This window comes from Salvelinus namaycush, chromosome 31, assembly GCF_016432855.1.
Source record: "Salvelinus namaycush isolate Seneca chromosome 31, SaNama_1.0, whole genome shotgun sequence".
Taxonomy (NCBI): domain Eukaryota; kingdom Metazoa; phylum Chordata; class Actinopteri; order Salmoniformes; family Salmonidae; genus Salvelinus; species Salvelinus namaycush.
The window spans coordinates 42,452,636-42,475,997 of record NC_052337.1 but is presented as its reverse complement, the minus strand read 5'-3'; the positions used below and the strand labels follow the sequence as shown (position 1 = coordinate 42,475,997).

Sequence of the window (23,362 nt, the reverse complement as noted above, 5' to 3'; positions counted from 1 at the left end):
AAGCTCACCACCATTGGACTCTGGAGCAGTGGAAACGCGTTCTCTGAAACACCATCTGGCAGTACGACGACTAATCTGGGTTTGGCGGATGCCAGGAGAACGCTACCTGCCCGAATGCATAGTGCCAACTGTAAAGTTTGGTGGAGGAGGAATAATGGTCTGGGCTGTTTTTCATGGTTCGGGCCCCTTAGTTCCAGTGAAGGTAAATCTTAACGCTACAGCATACAATGACATTATAGACGATTATGTGCTTCCAACTTTGGGGGAGGCCCTTTCCTCTTTCAGTATGACAATGAGGTACTGTCATATTGAAATGGTTTGTCGAGATTGGTGTGTAAGAGCTTGACTGGCCTGCACAGAGCCCTGACCTCAACTCCATAAAACACCTGTGGGATGAATTGGAATGCCGACTGCGAGCCAGGCCTAATCGCCCAACATCAGCGCCCGCCCTCACTAATGCTCTCGTGTCTGAATGGAAGCAAGTCCCCACAGCAATGTTCCAACATCTAGTGGAAAGCCTTCCCAGAAGAGTGGAGGCTGTTATAGCAGCAAAGGGGGGACCAACTCCGTATTAAGTCCCATGATTTTGGAACGAGATGGTCAATGAGGTCATGTAGTGTAGGTTGTGTGGATGTTTTATCCTTTGCATGTTGTTTATTTAATAGCCCAGTATTGCGTACCTTTAAACATCATCTTAAATGAGTAGCCTATATTGGTTTTGACTGACCTTTTTTAGTTTCCTTAAAGACTATAGTACAGCTTTTGTTTCTTTATATCCTTCCATTAAGCACTACACTTTTCCACCAGACCAGTTCATGGGGGCGATGTGGGCTGGACTGGGGAAGAGTGAGGTACACACGAGGGGGAGGATATGATTTCACATACACAAACTCTGTTAAAGGGAACTCAACAAGGTTTAAGAAAGGTTCAAAAGTAACATTCCACAAACATTGCAATATGCTTCTGATTACTATCAGAAAGGACATCAGGCCCATTTTGTTACAGTTAGGAATATGATTTAAATCAAGTTCTAACAGGCTTAGTCTGTTTCCACAGAGAGGGACAACCCAAAAGCCCCAGCCAGTGGAAATAAAATGTCTTCCTTTGTTCTGGGTAATGAATGGACTTATACTTCTTTGTGAGCATGAACAGTAACTTCAAAAAGGTGTCGCCACAAAACAGTCTTCAATGATTGTGGACTGTGGACATTACATAAACTGTAAGTTCGGCTCACATTAATAATTAAACGGGTATGATGGTAGCGGAAATCACTCCAACTGTATAGAGAGACCGTGTGTTTAACATTGATGCCATTGCAGTTTGGCTGCACAGTTCAGAAGACTGCTATAATAGTCTGAATTTCACATTCAGAAACAGCCTTCACAGCCGGACTGCAATGTGGTCAATCTCAAACATGCAGTACTTTTGAGAGAGAGGAACAACCAGCCTGTGTAGCAATGAGTAATGACTGAATCAGCTGGCTGTGCTGTGCTTTGAACTTTGCTCGAGAGAGAGAGAGAGAGAGAGAGAGAGAGAGAGAGAGAGAGAGAGAGAGAGAGAGAGAGACAGACAGAGAGAAAGAGAGAGACAGAGACAGAGACAGAGACAGAGAAAGAGAGAAAGAGAGACAGAGAGACAGAGAGACAGAGAGACAGAGAGACAGAGAGAGAAAGAGAGAGACAGAGAGAGACAGAGAGAAAGAGAGAAAGAGCGTATGACCAAAAGCTGTTTGGTTGCTGTTTTTCCTGACTAACTTAACCCACCCAGGCAATGTTTGTGAATGTGAACTACCGTGAGGACAAACTTGAATAGGGATCTGGAGGATTACTGTTTCCCTCTTCAAAAAAGTAATGTGCATGTCCAACGATTATCAGGACATGAGCAGTGCTTGATTTGGGCTGGAGCTGTCCGGAGAGCCATATCAGCGCCTCTATAAAACAAAGTAGCCCATCACCGACAGAGCCCAGACTTGAACCCATTTTTCTCTGCAGATCCTCTCAAGCTCTGTCAGGTTGGATGGGGAGCGTTGCTGCTATTTCCAGGTCTCTCCAGAGATGTTCGATCGGGTTCAAGTCCGGGCTCTGTCAGGGCCACTCAAGGACATTCAGAGACTTGTCCCAAAGCCACTCCTGCATTGTCTTGACTGTGTGTTTATGGTTATTGTCCTATTGGAAGATGAACCTTCGCCCCAGTCTGAGGTCCTGAGCGCTCTGCAGCAGGTTTTCATCAAGGATCTCTCTGTACTTTGCTCCGTTCATCTTTGCCTCGATCCTGACTAGTCTCCCAGTCCCTGCCGCTGAAAAACATCACCACAGCATGATCCTGCCACCACCATGCTTCACAGTAGGGATGGTGTCAGGTTTCCTCCAGAAGTGACGCTTTGCATTCAGGCCAAAGAGTTCAGTCTTGGTTTCATCAGACCAGAGAATCTTGTTTCTCATGGTCTGAGAGTCTTTAGGTGCCTTTTGGCAAAGTCCAAGCGGGCTGTCATGTGCCTTTTACTGAGGAGTGGCTTCCATCTGGCCCCTCTACCTTAAAGGCCTGATTGGTGAAGTGCTGCAGAGATGGTTGTCCTTCTGGAAGTTTCTCCCATCTCCACAGAAGAACTCTAGAGCTCTGTCAAAGTGACCATCGGGTTCTTGCTCACCTCCCTGACCAAGACTCTTCTCCCCCGATTGCTCAGTTTGGCCGCCCACAGCTCTAGGAAGAGCCATCGTGATGGAGGCCACTGTGTTCTTGGGGACCTTCAATGCTGCAGAAATGTTTTGGTACCCTTCCCCAGATCTGTGCCACAACATAATCCTGTCTCGGAGCTCTACGGACAATTCCTTCGAGCTCATGCCTTGGTTTTTGCTCTGACGGTCAACTGCAGGCCCTTATATACTGTAGGGAAAGGAAAAGGGGGATACCTAGTCAGTTGTACAGCTGAATGCCTTCAACTGAAATGTGTCTTCCGCATTTAACCCAACCCCTCTGAATCAAAGAGGTGCGGGGGGCTGTCTTAATCGACATCCACATCTTTGGCGCCTGGGGAACAGTGGGTTAACTGCCTTGCTCAGGGGCAGAATGACAGATTTTTACCATGTCAGTATTTATTATGGATCCCTCTTCCTGGGGTCTGGCAAAATTAAGGCAGTTATACAATTATTATGATTTATTTTTTACATTACAATACATTCAATACAGAATACTCTACTATTTATATTTTTGACAACTTTTACTTCACTACATTCCTAAAGAAAATAATGTACTTTTTACTCCATACATTTTCCCTGACACCCAAAAGTACTCATTATACTGTATTTTGAATGCTTAGCAGAACAGGAAAATTGTCTAATTCACACACTTATCAAGAGAACATCCCCAATCATCCCTACTGCCTCTGATCTGGCGAACTCACTAAACACATGCTTCGTTTGTAAATTATGTAAATTATGAGAGTACCCGTGGCTATCCGTAAATACAAAAAAACTAGAAAATGTGGCCTTCTGCTTTGCTTAATATAAGGCATTTTTAATTATTTATACTTGTACTTTTGATACTTAAGTACATTTTAGCAATTACATTTACTTTTGATACTTAAGTATATTTAAAACTAAATACTTTTAGACTTTTACTCAAGTAATATTTTACTGGGTGACTTTCACTTTTTCTATTAAGGTATCTTTACTTTTACTCAAGTATGACAATTGGGTACTTTTTCCACCACTGTATATAGACCTTTCCAAGTCATGTCCAATCAATTGAATTTACCCCAGTTGTAGAAACATCTCAAGGATGATCAAGGGAAACAGGATGCACCTGTGCTCAATTTCGAGTCTCATAGCAAAGGATATGAATAGTTATTTAAATAAGGTATTTCTGCTTTTTTTAAAATGTTTTATATAAATGTGCAAACATTTCTCAAAACCTGTTTTTATAAATGGTCTAAGGAATTGCATCTCAGTGCTAGATGTAACGATCGTCGTCATATTCCTCCTCCTCGGATGAGGAGGAGCATGGATCAGACCAACACGCAGCGAGGTATGTGGACATAATGATTTATTAGACAAACGACGAAACACAAAATAACACTTTAAAAAAACAAAATAACAAAACGAACTAAACAGACCTAAACTTACGAACTTACATGAAACGAAGAACACACGAACAGGAACAGACAAACCGAAACAGTCCCGTGTGGTAACATGTACTGACACGGAAGACAACCACCCACAAACAAACAGTGTGAAAACACCTACCTTAATATGACTCTCAATTAGAGGAAATGAAAACCACCTGCCTCTAATTGAGAGCCATACCAGGCAACCCATTAACCCAACATAGACAACACATAACATAGACTACCCACCCAAACTCACGCCCTGACCAATAAACACATACCAAAACACAGAAAACAGGTCAGGAACGTGACACTAGAGGCATCACTACAGACCCTGGTTCGATTCCAGGCTGTATCACAACCGGCCGTGATTGGGAATCCCATAGCGCGGTGCACAATTGGCCCAGCATCGTCCAGGTTAGGGTTTGGCCGGGGTAGGCCGTCATTGTAAATAAGAATTTGTTCTTAACTGACTTGCCTAGTTAAATCAAGGTTAAATAAATACAAATATGGGGTATTGTGTGTAGATTGCTGAGGATTTCAAAAAATGTAATCCATTTTAGAATAAGGCTGTAACATAACAAAATGTGGAAAAAGTCCAGGGGTCTGAATACTTTCCGTAGGCACTGTATATAAACATGTCTAGTTAGATACTTTGCTTTGAAGTAGCCTATCCATGTGATGCCTGGGAATCATTTGATAAAAACTAAAGTATTTGGTTGTGATGTTGCAATATTTTATATCAAGGGTGGCAACCATCCTCCAGGATAGCTACTGAGTGTGCAGGCTTTTGTTCACGCCCTGGTCTAATCACATTGTAGCCGAAACATCAGCTGCTCAACAGTACCTTGGGTGTTTCAGGGCTGGATCAAAAGCCAAGCCTGCATACCCAGGAGCTCTCCAGATGGAGAGTTGACCACGTGTTGACAACTTTGTGGAAGGGTTAAGTGCCTTGTTCAAGGGCACAACGGCAGAAGATGGAAGGCCTACATGAGATCAGACACAGCAGTGTTCCAGTGTCAATAATGCTTACTTTTTCATGTTGGCTAAAATAATAGTCATGAAAAGTTGGTTAAAAGTTATAGAGAAGTCATGGAAAACGTGTATGAACCCTTAAAACGATCAGAGGTCTCTATAGCACACCATTTGTGAATTTCGGCAGTGGTGGAAAAAGTACCCAATTTTCATACTAGAGTAAAAGTAAAGATACCTTAAAAGAAAATGACTCCAGTAAAAGTCACCAAGTAAAATACTACTTGAGTAAAAGTCTGAAAGCATTTGGTTTTAAATGTACTTAAGTATCAAAAGTAAAAGTATAAATCATTTCAAATGTCTTATATTAAGCAAACCAGACGACACGATTTTCATTTACAAACAAAGCATTTGTGTTTAGTGAGTCTGCCAGATCAGAGGCAGTAGGGATGACCAGGGTTGTTCTCTTGATAAGTGTGTGAATTAGGCAATTATCCTGTCTTGCTAAGCATTCAAAATGTAACGAGTACTTTTGGGTGTCAGGGAAAATGTATGGAGTAAAAAGTACATTATTTTCTTTAGGAATGTAGTGGATTAAAATCAAAAGTTGTCCAAAATATAAATAGTACAGTACAGATACCCCCCAAAAAACTACTTAAGTAGTACTTAAAATTATTTTTACTTAAGTACTTTACACCACTGAACTTCGGTAAACATAATCTAATGGATGGACTTGGGAAAAGACAGCTCCTGCACTTCTTTCATCCCAAGTCCAGCACTGGACATGGGTGAGCAAATACAGCAAACTCAGTTCAGAAAGATATCTGTGTTAACAAGAACAACAACCCATTTCAATTCCCTTCAAGTGTTTCAGATGTAACTTGACCCAGAGCTAGTGGAAAAGGAATCTGGTCTAAATAATGAACACAGTGGAGGTGGAGTAACTTGACTATTGGGAGAGGAGAAGAGATGGTGTCCTATATCAATAACAGTGGGCCTGGTAGTAGTACCTGAATTGCAGCCATGCTGTCCGCTGAATGTAGACCGGGCAAACATGAGAAAAAGGACTACACAGTGTTCCTTGTGTGATCAAGTAAATAGACTGTGATAGAGGTCCCTTCTACATGTATTAGGCTGTTCGGGGGGCGATGTGTGCCAAGTCATCTAGCACTACCCTAATCAACCTGGGAAAATAACTTACATACATTAGACTTTTGGCTATCATCCAACAACTGCGTTTTGGGAGGATACTAATCAATGGTCCTTCAATCGTCAAATTCACATACAGTACATGTGTAGGAGGAAGGATTTCATTTCAACAATGTCCTTCGACATCAGGGAATCCCACAGAGACATCATTTGCAGTATTATTCTGGCTGAGTTATTTGTGCCTCCCTCCTCCCTCTCCATTGGGAACAATAAGAAGGAATGGAAAATCAAGTGTTCTGTTCTCCTCCAGTGTTCTACAATCTTAAAGCTTGTTCCTGGCACAGAGCTCTCTGGGAGGTCTCAAATAATGAGGTTCAGAAACTACAACAGAATATTGAAATACCAATCCCCCCTTGGTTGCCCCCTCTATGATAAGACACATGTACACACACACACACACACACACACACACACACACACACACACACACACACACACACACACACACACACACACACACACACACACACACACACACACACACACACACAAACAAAGAGACATGTCATTCATATTTGCCATGAAACTGAAATTGTTATATTTGTTCAGAGAAAAAGGCAAATGAGGGGGATTCAATGCAACAGGTTAAACATGTATTTTAAGAGATATCTTTGCAATTCTATACAGTTCCTTTTGGAAGACATCCCACTCGTTTCTGAAGTGACACTTCTTGTATGTGATGACTTAGCATATCCTGTCAAGCTAGACTACATGATCAAGTTTTGCGGACAACAACGTCAATGAAGGAGCATCTTCAGTATCTTCCTCCCCCATTTTCCCATCCGTCACTGCATCACCTGCATAGATCCACTCACTTTCGACTGTAGAATGGATGAATAATCTGGTCATGGAGAACTGAACAAGTCATTCAAATGCCCTATCTCCTCCGGGCACTTTATTTATCATCTCTAGCCATCTTTCTTTCTCTCCCTCTCTAAGTCCCCCTCTCTCTCTCTCTCCCTCTGTCCCCACCATCCTCTCTCCCATCCCTCTGTAGCCACCCTCCTTTCTTCAGGCCCTTATATGATACATTCGTCGTACTTCTGCAGTGCCTCCTCTAGCTTCCCAGTGATCTTCTGGAAGAAGCTGATCTGCTGCTGGAGGTGGTGTTGCATCTGGCTCTTGAAGTCACGTACGCGCGTACGGTGGAAGTGCTGGATCTCAGCCAGCGTGGCGCAGGAAATGATGTTACAGCGCTCGTTGATGGTTGATCCCTCCCCTTCCTGTTTCTGGCACTCCTTCACTTTGGTAAGGGCACCTGAGGAGAGAGGTGGCGGAGAGGGAGAGGGGAAAAACATGGGTGGGATAAGGGGCCATGGGAAGGGTTTCGAGAGAAGGGTATCAAAACTATTCCTATAAGTGGTGAAAAGGAAAAAGGCTATCTTAAGTCATGCCAACTCTAGCTGAATCCTACATCTGTCTCTGAAAAGTTTTAACATGACTCAGGGAAAAGAGTTGACTGTGGTTTCATACCCTTTCTGGCCATAGAGTAGTAGACCGAAGCCAATGCTCTATTGTCCCACTCACACAGAGTTATAATCTTCTAACTACAAGCAGTCCGTCTGATTTACAACTTATGTGCACTGTGGAGTATTCAGGCTAAGAGGTTCTCCAAGGCCACAAACAATGAGCAACCTTTTTCTAAGTGAATAGCTAAGAACAGCGATAGTTTTACAAGTTGTAATGAGATATGAACCATAAAAATGTTGCAGTGAAGGACACATGCTTGAGCTCTGAATGTGTAAGTAGAAGATCTGACTTAAGACTTGGCTGCTGCCTTACTGAAATAATCTTCTCTACAGCCATTAGAATAGACCCTTATCTGGGGAATATAAATACCACACACTTCACACAAACGCAGGCAGGCTCCCACACAAACGTCAATGAATAAATATACTCGTGATATGAAATGAACTTGGCTATTTTCAGCGCTCGCATGCGATTACAGTACCAATGCACCAATAAACTGAACTGTTTCACCGGTGCCAGTGGGAAGAAATTTGTCCAGGCATATTGTGGAGCAGCTCCCCAGATCCCCACCCTTGGAGAGGGAAAAAATGTAATCCTGAGGCTGCTTCCATTCCGCATTCCAACATTCCCAGGGCAACGCCGGACAAGGGGCCCCGGAATCTCCTCCTTCTCATTCTATTCAGATGTAGGATAACCTAACCTTCAATGTCTCAATTGAACTTGGACTGCATAGCATGTAACAAACAGTTCCCCCTATTTATGTACCTACTGTGTGATAAATCAAATTGACAAATCAGAGAATGTTGCCTTACTTGGTAAAAACGAGAACGAGAGAGTTCCGTTGAACCGTGTTTCCTTCCTTGGAGACTAGGCCAATCTGCAGTATCTTCGAGCCCTGCGCTGTGATTGTAGCCTCCTTTATCAGAGTTCTATTCAAAAAGTTAGTTACTTCAGCATTTGGCAGATGTCAGAGGTTTATGTGCCAAAGGCCCAACCTCTGATCTCACTCCCTTGAGTGGGTGTGAGACAACATTTCTGCGAGGACAGGTAATTAAATATCATGCCTTCCAGTCATGTTCGAGTGCATTACTCAACAGCATAAACTGTAACAGCAAACTTTTGCCAGCAAGCACAAAAGTTTAACATAATACAAAACACATGTGCATCAAGGTCCCGAGTGGTGCAGCGGTCTAAGGCACTGCATTGACGCATCACTACAGACCCTGGTTCGATCCCAGGCAGTATCACAACTGGACGTGATCAGGAGTCCAATATGTCGTCCGGGTTAGGGGCCAGGGCAGGCCGTCATTGTAAATAAGAATTTGTTCTTAACTGACTTGCCTAGTTAAATAAAGGTTCAGTAAATAAATGTTACATGAACTGAAGTAATGTTAAAAACATAAAGGATTTTGATTCAAGGGATTTCATGAAATGCCAAGGCAACATTTGTTTTTGTTCGTCATTAACATAACATCTGCATGACATGACCCCTATGAGGGTAGTGACCAAAGAAATCAAAATCCTATGAGGTAACACTCAAATGGCCATAGTCAGAGAGGCTTTGACTGGTCTATAGACTATGGCATAGACCAGAGACAGCTGTGACACCATACTGTACCTTTCTGAACATGGATGATATCAGGGTAGTTGGCCAGGTGCCCCTTGTACAGGTCCAGCAGGTCCGATATGGGGTCCAAATCCTGTCTGGGCTGCTCAGCAAAGTAGTCTCCTATAACCTCGTAGGCCTCTCCTGTGAATGCTATGGCACGGTTCAGTCCTACAGAATAGGCCTGTTGGTCCATCTCAAAGGCTTGGCCCAGCAGTTTGAAGGACTGGCCCACTTTCTGATACTCTTTCTTAAAGCCGGTGATCTGCTTCCGGGCGAACTCGTTGATGGTAGCGTTGACTAACAGACAATTCTCATCCATCTTCTTGGTGAAGGCTTTGAAACCGTCTATTTTGCTCTCCACCTCCTGTAGGTCCAGTGGAACGGCCGGGGTGGAGATGGTCAGGAAGAAGTTAGCTCCAGTCAAGTCGTCCTTCTCCGCCTTTCGCTTGCCCATCTTCCACGTCTTCTCGTCTGTGCTGGGGCAGGTGAGGAAATGCTGGAAGACGTCACACCTGGCCAGGACAGGATGGCTCGTCATGTGGTTCATCCACCATATTAAACCTTTTCTGCGCTTGGAGACAAAGTCCTGTTCGAAGCGCCCCGTGGCCTGTTTCTCGGGCAGATGGGGGACTGATATGACAGGGAATCGTTCGACTAGGCGGGCATAGAGCCAGTCAAAGTGCTTGTACCTTCTATTCACCTGGCTCTGGGTATGAGAGGGAGTCAGTCTGTATGACATGTAACTCTTCATGCCTTTGAATTTAGTCTGTTTGGTTGGGTCATCGATGGAGCAGGCGAATGGATATGGGTCTTCTTGCCACTCTGGCCCATACTGGCCCATGACAACACAGATCTTGTCCCCGTCCTTGACGAAGGCAGCCGCCTCGCCCAACACAAAAGCCTCTCCGCCTGATTTCACAAAGGTTGAAAACCTGTTGAGGTTTTTACCCACTGTGGCTGAACTTTTGGCTTGGGCACTGCTACGTCTCTCAGGCAAAGTGGTAGTGACCGTGTATGCTGTGGAACTAGTTCCATCATTGTCATGTATCGTTCCAGGTTCATCCGCCACAGTCGAGCTGTCATCCCAGTCATCATCCCAGTCGTCATCACTACCTTGACTGGTTGGGTAACTGTGGTGCTGTGGAGTTTGCACAGAATAAGCAGAGTGGGTAGGGTTCGGAACTGTAATGCTCTCAGCACGAGAGTGGGACTGGGAATGGTATGATGAATCATATCCACTTGATGGCAACTCGGCTTGACCATGATCTGCCGACATACCATTGTTGTTGGAGGAGATGTCAGATGAATCATTTGTGAGAATCTCCACATATGAGGCTGGAAAAAGACCAGTCTCCCCTCTGCTGTTAGTTCCCTCTAACCATCCCTCGACATCTTGTTCGCTGTACAAAGTAACAACTTCGTTCTCAGTAATCGATATCTCTCCTCGATTTTCGGAACTAAAGTCGTACAACGCTCTCGCTCTAAACGCCATAGTTTATATAAAAAAATAGGAGCGCGTGAGACTGAGTACTGATATTAATTAGTCATGCGAGCGAAACATGGGATCACCGTATCACTTTGTATTCAGCACCCACCTCTTTAGTTTTTAGTTGTAGTCCTTTGCAATGCGGCTGTAGAATCTCGTCCGAAAATAAGTTTCGGGTTGTAAAGCATGCGTCTGTAGTCTGTAAATTCATGCGTAAAAGGCAAAGAACAATGTATTATTTTTCTTCATGAATAGGTAGGAGGGAGAAAGTCCTATTCCAGATGCTTCAGTCTCGTAACAGGACTAGTCCTCACACGTAATAAGCCTGAATAGTCGAGGGTGGAGCCAGGTCTAGGTTACATTCAACCTGGTTTTAATGTCTATGCATTCAATAGGCAACACAGCAGCAGTTACCAACAGATTTGGTCAAGTTGCCGTATTGTTTCAATATTGCAATATTGTTATAACGTCGTTATAATTATTATTACTGCACTATGCATGCAGTGTGCATTGGGACTTTGGCAAAATAAACGTAACCATTTCATGCAACTGGAATCTGTCTGTTTTACTATTTTGAGAAGTTTTGGGCATTTGCAACATCTAGGTAGCCGCTACTGCGGGATTTTCACTGTCCCCATATTTGTTATATCATTCAAATTAACCAAGAATAATCAAAACCTGAAATTATACCACGGCTGTGTGATAATGTAACATAGGTCTGTGAAGTGTGGCCTAACATTGAGTGTTTCTCTGGCCATACAGAGGGTAGTGTGTACGGCCCAGTACATATATACTAGGCGGTGTCAGAGGAAGGCCCAAAAAATTGTCAAAAACTCCAGTCACCCAAGTCATAGACTGTTTTCTCTGCTACCGCACGGCAAGCGGTACCGGGGTGCCAAGTCTAGGTACAAAAGGCTCCTTAACAGCTTCTAAGCCATAAGACTGCTGAACAATTAATAAAATGGCCACCCCAGCACATGTACCGGTACCCCCTGTATATATTTGTTATTGTTATTTTATTACTTTTTATTTTATCTTTTGCTTTAGTTTATTTAGTAAATACTTGATTAACTCTATTTATTGAACTGCATTGTTGGTTAAGGGCTTGTAATTAAGCATTTCACTGTAAGGCCTTTAAAATAAATGTTTTGACCTTTATTTAACTAGGCAAGTCAGTTAAGAACAAATTCATTTTTACAATGACAGCCTGGGAACAGTGGGTTACCTGCCTTGTTCAGGGGCAGAATGACCGATTTTTACCTTGTCAGCTCGGGGATTCTATCTAGCAACCTTTCAGTTACTGGCCCAACGCTCTAACCACTAGGCTACCTGCCAGTCTACACCTGTTTTATTCGGCTCATGTGACAAATACAATTTAATTTGATTCATTGCTATTACAAACTGGTTACCAATGTAATTAGAGAACTCACTAATGAAAATTGCTTCATGTGTAAATTATACTGAACAAAAATATATACGCAACATGTAAAGTGTTGGTCCCATGTTTCTTGAGCTGAAATAAAAGTTCCCAGAAATGTTCCATACGCACAAAAAGCTTAATTCTCTTAAATGTTGCACACACATTTGTTTACATCCCTGTTAGTGAGCATTTCCCCTTTATCAAGATAATCCATCCACCTGACAGGTGTGGCATATCAAGAAGTGTGCAATGGGTGCTGACTGCAGGAATGTCAATCAGAGCTGTTGCCAGAGGATGTTATGTTCATTTCCCTAGAGAATTTGGCTGTACATCCAACCTGCCTCACAACCGCAAACCACCTGTATCGCGTCATGTGGTCGAGCGGTTTGCTGATGTTAACATTGTGAAGAGAGTGCCCCATGAACAGAGTGCCCCAAACACAACGTGTATCGTCTCGTATAAACCACTAGAGGTCAAGACACGCACATTATTGGAGGGAGGAAATTCTCTTACTTTAAAGATACAGTTAATTGTCATGTCTTTCAAATAATAAAACCCAGATGTAACGATGGTGACTGTTTTAGTGTACCAAATGGGACAGCCTTGCAAAAATGTTTAATCGTTCAAGTAAATGAAGCAAATACTGTACAAAGGTCACGTGACGTCCAATGACGAGTGGGGGAGGTCATAAAATCCAAGAAAACCAACTTAAGTACGTTTCCGGGTTTCGACCAAGTTTAAAAACGGTGGTTGAGGTTTTGATTTTAACCCATCCAACTTCGATAGTATAGTAATAGTAATCGATAGTATAGCATCAAAATAATTTATTAAAATAATTTATTTTGATGTATAGGGTTTCAAATGTCTGCGATACATCATATAGTCAGGTCTAACCAAATGAAGACTATAGCCGGATATCACCGTTTCGCTCGAATATCTTTCATAATGCTACGCCTGAAAAAGGGCTATCACTAGTTACCACAGCCACAAAGTAAAAACGGCTATATCGTAAAAATTCATAAAAACACAAATGTGATTTTTGGTCTTAATATAAGGGTAGTGTTAGGAATAAGATTAGCAGTGTGGTTAATGTTAGGTTTAAAATAAGATTTTAAGAAGATAAATTATAGAAATGGGCGGGGTTTAGCCATAATTATGACTTTGTGTCTGTGGTAACAAGTGAAGACCTTGAAAAAACTATCCATACTTCCTGCAACATATCCTGTACAGCCCAAACTCGGATTCTTGCGAGGGAATAAGTACCAAAACAAATCCAGGTGAAAAGAAGGCCGTGCATAGAATATCATGTTTATATTTATGTTAGCTAGTCTATAAGAAAATAGTAATTGCATAACCCACAGAGTTTTAACGCGTCGAAACCAACACGCTCTGCACACATTGATTATATTGCTGTTTTTGGCCAAGGTGGGGAATACAAAGGCTAAATAGTTTTCACCAGAACAAGATTTGAATGCATCCATTTTACCTGGAATACGCCGACCAATTTCTTAGCTGAAATCTCTCTTTTTTGAAGAGCACGTCAAACTGAAGTATTTCATGGATTATCTGGTATGGTATATTCTTCTGCTTTTCATGCTGCCATGTGTGGCTTTAGTTTACCTTAACTTCAGACAATTAGCCAATTGTGGTGTTTTATAATTGATTAATTGAACACCGTAGAAATGCTTTTGGGGTCAGTCTATCGATCTGATCTGCTAGGAGGAGCACTAGTTTATTGACCATTTTACACCAACAAAAATTGCAACCATTAAAGCTGGGCCAACAAACAATCTTGGACTGCCTGTAGTTTTAGCCATAATAGGCTAGTAGCCTAGTCATAATGGCTATTAGGCCAGCTGTTTAAAGCTTGAGCTCATTCTAATATTTTTATCACATTATATGGCCTTCATCGTATGTATGTATGTATGTATGTATGTATGTATGTATGTATGTATGTATGTATGTATGTATCTACACTACCGTTCAGAAGTTTGCTGTCACTTAGAAATGTCCTTGTTTTTGAAAGAAAAGCACGTTTTTTTTGTCTATTAAAATAACAATGATCAGAAGTACAGTGTAGACGTTGTTAATGTTGTAAATGACTATTGTAGCTGGAAACGGCATTTTTTTATGTAATATATACATAGGCGTACAGAGGCCCATTATCAGCAACCATCACTCCTGTGTTCCAATGGCACGTTGTGTTAGCTAATCCAAGTTGATCCTTTTTAAAAGGCTACTTGATCATTAGAAAACTGTTTTGCAATTATGTTAGCACAGCTGAAAACTGTTCTGATTTTAAAGAAGCAATAAAACTGGCCTTTAGACTAGTTGAGAATCTGGAGCATCAGCATTTGTGGGTTCAATTACAGGCTCAAAATGGCCAGAAACAAAGACCTTTGTTCAGAAACTCGTCAGTCTATTCTTGTTCTGAGAAATGAAGGCTATTTCATGCGAGAAATTGCCAAGAAACTGAAGCTCTGGTACAACGCTGTGTATTACTCCCTTCACAGAATAGCCAAACTGTCTCTAACCAGAATAGAAAGAGGAGTGTGAGGCCCCGGTGCACAACTGAGCAAGAGGACAAGTACATTAGTGTACATCTAGTTTGAGAAACAGACGCCTCACAAGCCATTACCTGTCAGCTTCATTAAATAGTATCCCCAAAACACAATTCTCAACGTCAAATTTGAAGAATAGGCGACTCCGGGATGCTGGCCTAGGCTTTTTTTAAATGGTAAACTTGGATTAGTCTGGATTACACTGTATTTCTGATCAATTTGATGTTATTTTAATGGACAAAAAATTTGCTTTTCTTTCAAAAACAAGGACATTTCTAAGTGACCCCAAACTTTTGAATGGTTGTGTGTGGGGTTTTTTCTCATGTTTTTTTGTGTTAACATGTCAACATCTGCCATCCAAATCTATCACACCTGAGGGGTATACTACATATGAGGATCAATGAGTTAGCCAGCTGACTTGAATAAACAACTAGAAATTACTATAGATTTTTTGATTAAATGAGAAATCTAAGCTTAGATATGTGTTTTTGGTTGTTGAGTCAATTAGACCATGCTCATTTTAAGGTTATTTAAAAAAATAAAAAAAAATAAATGGAAAGTTACAGTGCCTTCAGAAAGCTTTCATCCCCCTTGACGTATTGCACTGATTGTTGTTACAGCCTGAAAAAAAAAAAAAATGATTAAATAGATTTCTCTCTCACCACACACAATACTCCATAATGACAAAGTGAAAACATGTTTTCAGAAATTTTCACAAAATTTATGGAAATTGAAATTCAGAAATATCTTAAGTATTCCCCTGAGTCAGTACATTGTAGAAGCACCTTTGGCAGTGATTACAGCTTTGAGTCTTTCTGGGTAAGTCCCTAAGAGCTTTCCACACCTGGATTGTGCAACATTTGCCTATTATTCTTTTCAAAATTCTTCAAGCTCTGTCAAATTGATTGTTTATCATTGCTAGACAACCATTTTCAGGTCTTGGCATATATATTCTAGTAGATTTAAGTCAACTGTAACTTGGCCTCTCAGGAAAATGCACTGTCTTCTTGGTAAGCAACTCCAATGTCAAATCTAACTTTATTTGTCACATGCGCTGAATGCAACAAGTGTAGACCTTACCGTGAAATGCCAAATGTAGATTTGGCCTTGTGTTTTAGGTCATTGTCCTGCTGAAAGGTGTATTCATATCCCAGTGTCTGGTGGAAAGCAGACTGGACCAGATTTTCCTCTAGGAGTTTCCCTGTGCTTAGCTCCATTCTGTTTCATTTGTATCCTAAAAAACTCCCCAGTCCTTAACAATTACAAGAATACCCATAACATGATGCAGTCATTGCTAGGCTTGACAAAATGGAGAGTGGTACTCAGTAATTGGTTGTATTGGATTTGCGACAAACAAAACACTTTCTATTCGGGACCGAAGCTTAATTGCTTTGCCACATTTTTTGTAGTATTGCTTTAGTGCCTTGTTGCAAACAGGATGCATGTTGTACAATTAAAAAGAAAAAGAAAAATTATATTCAATGTCAGCTTTTTATTTTTTTAATCTACCAATAGGTGCCTTTCTTTGTGAGGCGTTGTAAAACCTCTCTGGTGTTTGCTGTTGAATCTGTGTTTGAAATTCACTACTTGACTGAGGGACCTTACAGACAGTTGTATGTGTACAGAGATGAGGTAGTCATTCAAAAATAATGTTAAACACTATTATTGCAACTTAATATGTGAATTGTTAAGCACATTTTTATTCCTGAACTAATGTAGAATTGTCATAACAAAGAGGTTGAATACTTATTGACTCAATACATTTAAACTTCTTTTTTTATTCAATTGTAACATTTTTGAAAAACATAATTCCACGTTGACATTCTGGAGTATTGTGTGTCGGCCAGTGACAAATCTAAATGTAATCCATTTTAAATTCAGGCTGTAACCCAACAAAATGTGGAACAAGTCAAGGGGGTATGAGGGGGCTGTCTTTACCAGACTTGTTTGTGTTTAGGGGCTATATGGCTAATGCTTTTGACCTGTCTGTCAGTATGACTGTCTTTTTAGTTTACAGGCATAGCCACGAAGTTCAGTACTCCTGCATGAATGCAGAATCATGCCATTCATTAGCTTGTTGTCCCTTGAACTGTAAAGGTCTTTGTGTTTTCTCCCATGGGAAGAACTGATAAGAAGTTGTCGTAGGATGGAGCTCTTCCTGAAGAAGTAACTAGGCTGAAAATAGCACTGCAAATGTTGGCTGCAAAACAACCAAGGGAGGGAGAAAGATAATGAGCTTGCAGTAAAATAAAATCCATTAAACAACAGGTGTGGACTAACAGTCACATTTTTACTTACGGGCCCTTCCCAACAATGCAGAGAATTTTTTTGGGGGAGAAATAGTAGAAATGAGGTAGGTAATAATAATAGATACACAATGAGTAACAATAACTTTGCTATATACAAGGCGTAACAGTACCATGTCGATGTGCAGGGGTACCAGGTAATTGAGGTAGATATATCTTCTTTTAATTTAACCTTTATTTAACTAGGCTAGTCGGTTGAGAACAAATTCGTATTTACAATGACGGACGACGCTGGGCCAATTGTGCGGCGCCCCATGGTACTCCCAATCATGGCCAGTTGTGATACAGCCTGGAATCAAACCAGGGTCTGTAGTGACGCCTCTAGCACTGAGATGTGATACCTTAGACTGCTGCGCCACTTGGGAGCCATACATATAACTTTGAATAAAGTGACAGATAGTAACCTGTAGCAGTAGTGTATGTGATGAGGCAAAAAAAATCGTGTAAAAAGGGTAAATGCAGATAGTCCGGGTAGCTATTGAACTAACTATTTAGCAGTTTTATGGCTTGGGAGTAGAAGCTGCTCAGGGTCCTGTTGCGGTAGCAGAGATAAGTCTATGACTAGGGTGGCTGGAGTCTTTGATAATTTTTAGGGCCTTCCTCTGACACCGCCGGGTATAGAGGTCCTAGATGGCAGGGAGCTCGGCCCCAGTGATGTACTGAGCCGTCCGCAGTACCCTCTGTAGTGCCTTGCGGTCGGATGCCATGTGGGTGAAAATGGAGTACAGGAGGGGACTAGGCATGCGCCGCTGATGGGCCCTTCATGTTGAAGGGACAGCGTGGTGGATGTGTTGTTGCCTACCTTGTCAGGAAGTCTAGGATCCAGTTGTAGAGGGAGGTTTTCAGTCCCAGGGTCCTCAGCTTAGTGACGAGATCGGAGGGCACTATGGTGTTGAACAATGAACAGCATTCTCACATAGGTGTTGCTTTGTCCAAGTGGGAAAGGGTAGTGTGGAGTGCAAGAGAGATTGCGTCATCTGTGGATCTGTTGGGGTGGTATGCGAATTGGAGTGCGTCCAGGGTGTCTGGGATGATGGTGTTGATGTGAGCCATGACCAGCCTTTCAAAGCATTTCATGGCTACAGATGTAAGTGTGACGGGGCAATAGTAATTTAGACAGGTTATCTTTGCGTTCTTGGGCACAGGGACTATGGTGGTCAGCTTGAAACGTAGGTATTACAGACTGGGTCAGGGAGAGGTTGAAAATGTCAGTGAAGACAGTTGCCAGCTGGTCAGCGCATGCTCTGAGTACACATCCTGTTAATCTGTCTGGCCCTGCAGCCTTGTGAATGTTAACCTGTTTAAAGGTCTTACTCAAATCGTCTACAGAAAGAGTGATCACACAGTTGTCCGGAACAGCTGGTGCTCTCACGCATGGTTCAGTGTTGATTGCCTCGAAGCTAGCATTGAAGGTATATCACTCATCTGGTAGGCTCATGTCACTGGCATCTCGCGGCTGAGTTTTCCTTTGTAACCCATAATAGTTTGCAAGCCCTATAACATCTGACGTGCATCAGAGCCGGTGTAGTAGGATTCGATCTTAGCCCTGTATTGACGCTTTGCCTGTTTGATGGTTTTTTGGAGGGCATAGCAGGATTTCTTATAAGTGTTTGGGTTAGTGTCCTGCTCAGTGCGGATGTTGCCTGTAATCCATGGCTTCTGGTTGGGATATGTACGTACGGTCACTGTGGGGACAACGTCGTTGATGCACTTATTAATGAAGCCTGTGACTGATTGGTAAACTCCTTAATGCCATCGGATGAGTCCCGGAACATATTCCAGTCTGTGCTAGCAAAACCATCCTGTAGCTTAGCAACTGCTTCGTCAGGCCACTTCCATATTGAGCGCGTCAATGGTACTTCCTGTTTTAAGTCTTTACTTGTAATCGGGAGGATAGAGTTATGGTCAGATTTGCCAAATGGAGGGCGAGAGAGAGCTTTGTATGCGTCACTGTGTGTGGAGTAAAGATGATCTAGTTGCACAGGTGACATGCTGGTAGAAATGACATAAGACTGATTTCAGTTTTCCTGCATTAAAATCATCAGCCACTCTGGATGAGAATTTTTGCATTTGCCTATGACCCTATACAGCTCGTTGATTGCGGTTTTAGTGCCAGCATCGGTTTGTGGTGGTAAATAGACAGCTACGAAAGATATAGATGAAAACTCTCTTGGTAAATAGTAGGGATGCACGATATATCGGTGAACATATCGGAATCTGCCAATATTAACAAAAAAATGCCAACATCGGTATCGGCCCGATGTCTAGTTTAACACCAATTTGAAAAACCGATGTCAAAGCTGACGTGAATAGCTATAGAACGTAGGTACATAACCAAATGACGCCACGTAAAATGTAGCGCTACACGTGCAACACAGCATTCCTAACCTAGCACACAATGTCTGCTGTGTGGATCGAGCAGTCAACAAGTCGAGCAGTCATTTGAAAGAGTAAGAACATTTCAGCGGTACAATTCAAAGGTGAAATCCATTAACTCCAAGATAATGGAATTCATTGCCCTTGACAATCAATCGGTCTCTGTTGTGGGTGATGTTGGCTTTCGCCGACTGGCCGAGCACCAGTACACACTACCAAGTGCGCTATTTTTTCAGATGTTGCCCTACCGGAGTTACACAGTAATAGCATCACTGCTATTAACTTCAAGAAATACATACTATGGAACGCCTTTTAGGTCTTTGCTTGTGTCAAAAAAGATACAGTAGCACTGTCAAAGCTGTACAAAAAAGTCTGCAAACACCAGCCACGAACGATGTGTTTACAATACCGCGTTGTTAGTAAAGCATAATTTGCTCGACCTAAACTTCTGGGGTAGCTAGCTTTAGCTTGGTAACGTTACCTAGCTAGCACCAATACAACCAGCCTGAAAACAATGACCAGTAGAAACTGCAGTCATTTTCATTATTCTTAGCAATGATTTAGGAATCCTTGTGAGTAAGTATTAGCTAGGTTGCCACTTGTTATTCGCCTATTGAAATTGAACTTCAGTTCATGAATTTTTTTTAGTTTTATGGTTAGTCCTCGGGGTTTTGCCTGCTACATAAGTTCTGTTATACTTACAGATATGATTCAAACAGTTTTAGAAACTTCAGAGTGTTTTCTATCCAAATCTATTAATACTATGCATATCTTATATTCTGGGGATGAGTAGAAGGAAGTTGAAATTGGGCACACTATTTTTACAAAAGTGAACACTCTGCCCCCTATCCTAGAGAAGTTAAGAATGGATAAACAAAATTGATATCGGTAGAAATACTATAACTAACTGATAAGTCTACTTGTACTTGTTACTTCTGTGAACTTTCATTATCCTCCTTCCTTATGACGGAGAGAAATTAGGAAATGTCTTGAAGATACAGTGTCTTGAGAAAGTATTCACGCCCTTTGACTTTTTACCACATTTTGTTGTTTTACATTTTGAATTGTAAAATTGTTTTGTGAACAATTGTACACAAAATACTCTAATGTCAAAGTGGAAGGAAAAATGTTTATTTTTTATTTTTTTTACTAATTAAAAATACAACACTACTATGTTTTGATTAGATAAGTACCCCCCCCCCCCCCCCCCCCCACCTTAGCTACATTCCCTTTCTTTTTATCCTGAAAACTCCCCAAGCATACAGAGGAGATGGCAAGACGGCACACGCAGATCTGGCATCAGGATAGTGACATTACTGTGCATGGAGAGGAACTGAGCCCCACTTTTTTTTTTATTTTTTTTTATTTCACCTTTATTTAACCAGGTAGGCTAGTTGAGAACAAGTTCTCATTTGCAACTGCGACCTGGCCAAGATAAAGTATAGCAGTGTGAACAGACAACAACACAGAGTTACACATGGAGTAAACGATAAACAAGTCAATAACATGGTAGAAAAAAAGAGAATCTATATACAATGTGTGCAAAAGGCATGAGGAGGTAGGCAATAAATCGAATAATTACAATTTAGCAGATTAACACTGGAGTGAAATCATCAGATGATCATGTGCAAGTAGAGATACTGGTGTGCAAAAGAGCAGAAGTGATCCACTAGACTGGATCACAGGCAATAAACAGTTAAATTAAAGATTAGCTACTCACTCTCCAGTCCACTCTCTACTTAACCTCAAGGATTACAATTTTCCATAGAATTTGACAAGGGAAAACATTATTGGAGCCCTGCAGTGCATCACAGCTGTTTTGATGGGAGAAAAAAACATCCACGGAGATTTTCAGCTTACATGGAATGGGTGGACCCGTTGCCCTTAACGGTTGGCATGGAGACGAGGTGTTTTTTCAACTGCCAGTTGTGTTTTTTCAGAGAGCTTGGCTTCCTCCACTGTGTGAGGTGGAGGAGAGGGTGGGCGCTTCTTTTATCGTTATTGTTGTTTTATTCACATTTGACAACTTCTGTCTTTTCCCATCACTACAGTCCTTTCAATTGTTGTATTATGGACACGGGTTCATTTCTGGATTTGGCCTGACATTGTCAAATTCATTATTTTTTTTGAATAGCACAAAGTTATCTGCCCTTTCCTCACAGAAGGAACAGGTCACCTCCATGAAAGAGGCTGTTGATTCGAGTCAAGAAATGTATATAGTGCACTACTTTTGACCAGAGCCCTATGAGCCCTGGTCAAAAGTAGTGCACTTTATAGGGACTAGCATGCTATTTGGGATGCAGCCCCCACCTGTTTAACGCAGATGATCAGATGGTGACCTTTGATCACGGAAGAGATTTGAATGTCCACAATGCCTGAATGACTGAGCAGGGCAATAGGACGAAATATCCACACAGTTCAGTTGACGTCATGGCCGCACTTCATGCTTGCAGCCAGGCCTAGTTTTGTTACCCGGATCTTGGGAAAGATCAGCGATATCACAAAGGCTGCGTTCACACCAGCAGCCCAATACTAATCTTTTTTTTCTCCACTAATTGGTCTTTTGACCAGTTACCTCAGATCTTTTTCACAGCAGATCTTTTTCTGAGCTGATTGGTCGAAAGACTAATCACAGCCTAGATCAGAGTCGTATGGGCGATTGTCCACGCCAGCATAAGCTATTCTCACGTTGAAACTTCATTGGGAGGAAGGATGTATCACAAATCATTTTATATTGTTCTAAGCAATATGTCAAAAAATAAGAAATATCAAAAAGGGCACTTTTGAGCGATTTAATAATAATATATTTCATCTTAAATAAATGAATGTGAGAAATGTATATTTCAGAATCTAAACATAGTCCTTATTTTAAAGCATGCTGTAAGAAGTATAACGACACCAATATGTCGTCTGTACCATGTAGCGTTCGCAGATCATTCAATTTTTTGCTTACGCTGGCGGGGAATCGGCCATATAGCCTATTTAGATATCATTTAGATTACATTTATGTAGGCTACTATCTGAATATACTGTATTGGTCTGATAGTGCTAGCATGTGGGGAATTAGTCACCCTGTATCATCATTATTATCCTCATTATTATATAAAAATACGTCTGTGTACAGAAGGCTACATTATCTCGAGCTGCCTACTCATGGGATAAACTAGGCCTACATCCTCTTAAGGAAGTGAGGTCATTTTGGATCTAGAAGTCTTCATTTCAACTCTCTTTCTTTGGATGAGAGAGTTCAGTTCTAGTCTCAAACATTCAACTCTCGCTTACTTTCCTCTCAATGATTTTCTAGGCTCATACATACCTTATTACAAAGATAAGTAACTTTCTTGACTAGTGAGTTTTGAGTCAAGTATCTGTCCTTTTTATGTCGTCTGTCTTTCGTAAGTCAGTCTTAGTAAGATATCCTCATAATAATGACGCTTGGACTTTTCAAGTGCCTCTGCCTCCTTCCATCCAACAGTTTAGCTTGCAGTCCAAGAGTCCCTGAAGAACTCTGAGAAATTGGTTATTGCCGAGAGGTGTGGAAACCAGTTTGTAAAACATTACCAAGACAGGAGTGAAAGACTAGCCTATTGGTTCACGTTCGTATGGAACGGTTTTAAGGGTATAGTAGTGTGACGCAGACTGTGAGAGAACAGGCGGTAAACAGAGGTACCTTTCCAGATCTGCTTCTAATAAACTCCTCTGCAGGGCCTTACAGACTTCACCAGCTTACTGTAGCTCAGTGGAATCAGGGTTTGGAAGGACGGTGGACCGTGGATGTTTTTCGCACGTTGACTGTATTGTAAGGGATCTTTTTTAAACTGGACATGTTGACTGTATTATGAAGACCTGTT

The 23,362-nt window shown here is 41.6% G+C and overlaps 2 protein-coding genes across 2 annotated transcripts in view; one reads left to right on the top strand and one right to left on the bottom strand.

Annotated features, from left to right (window-relative positions):
• Positions 1 to 6,797: 6,797 nt before the first annotated feature.
• LOC120025652 (sorting nexin-18-like) lies at positions 6,798 to 11,168 on the bottom strand. The gene is made up of 2 exons (XM_038970198.1): positions 9,372 to 11,168; positions 6,798 to 7,541 (listed from the first exon to the last, which is right to left on the bottom strand). Exons 1-2 carry the CDS (start codon positions 10,852 to 10,854, stop codon positions 7,303 to 7,305), a joined length of 1,722 nt encoding a protein of 573 aa, XP_038826126.1. The 5' UTR covers positions 10,855 to 11,168; the 3' UTR covers positions 6,798 to 7,302.
• A 2,327-nt stretch (positions 11,169 to 13,495) lies between these two features.
• The window catches only part of LOC120025654 (ADP-ribosylation factor-like protein 15), a 63,883-nt gene continuing 54,016 nt past the window's right edge, over positions 13,496 to 23,362 (top strand). Inside the window, exon 1 of the mRNA XM_038970200.1 lies at positions 13,496 to 13,837. Coding sequence (XP_038826128.1) covers positions 13,826 to 13,837 — 12 coding nt within the window. The 5' untranslated portion in view covers positions 13,496 to 13,825. The remainder of the gene's footprint in view (positions 13,838 to 23,362) is intronic.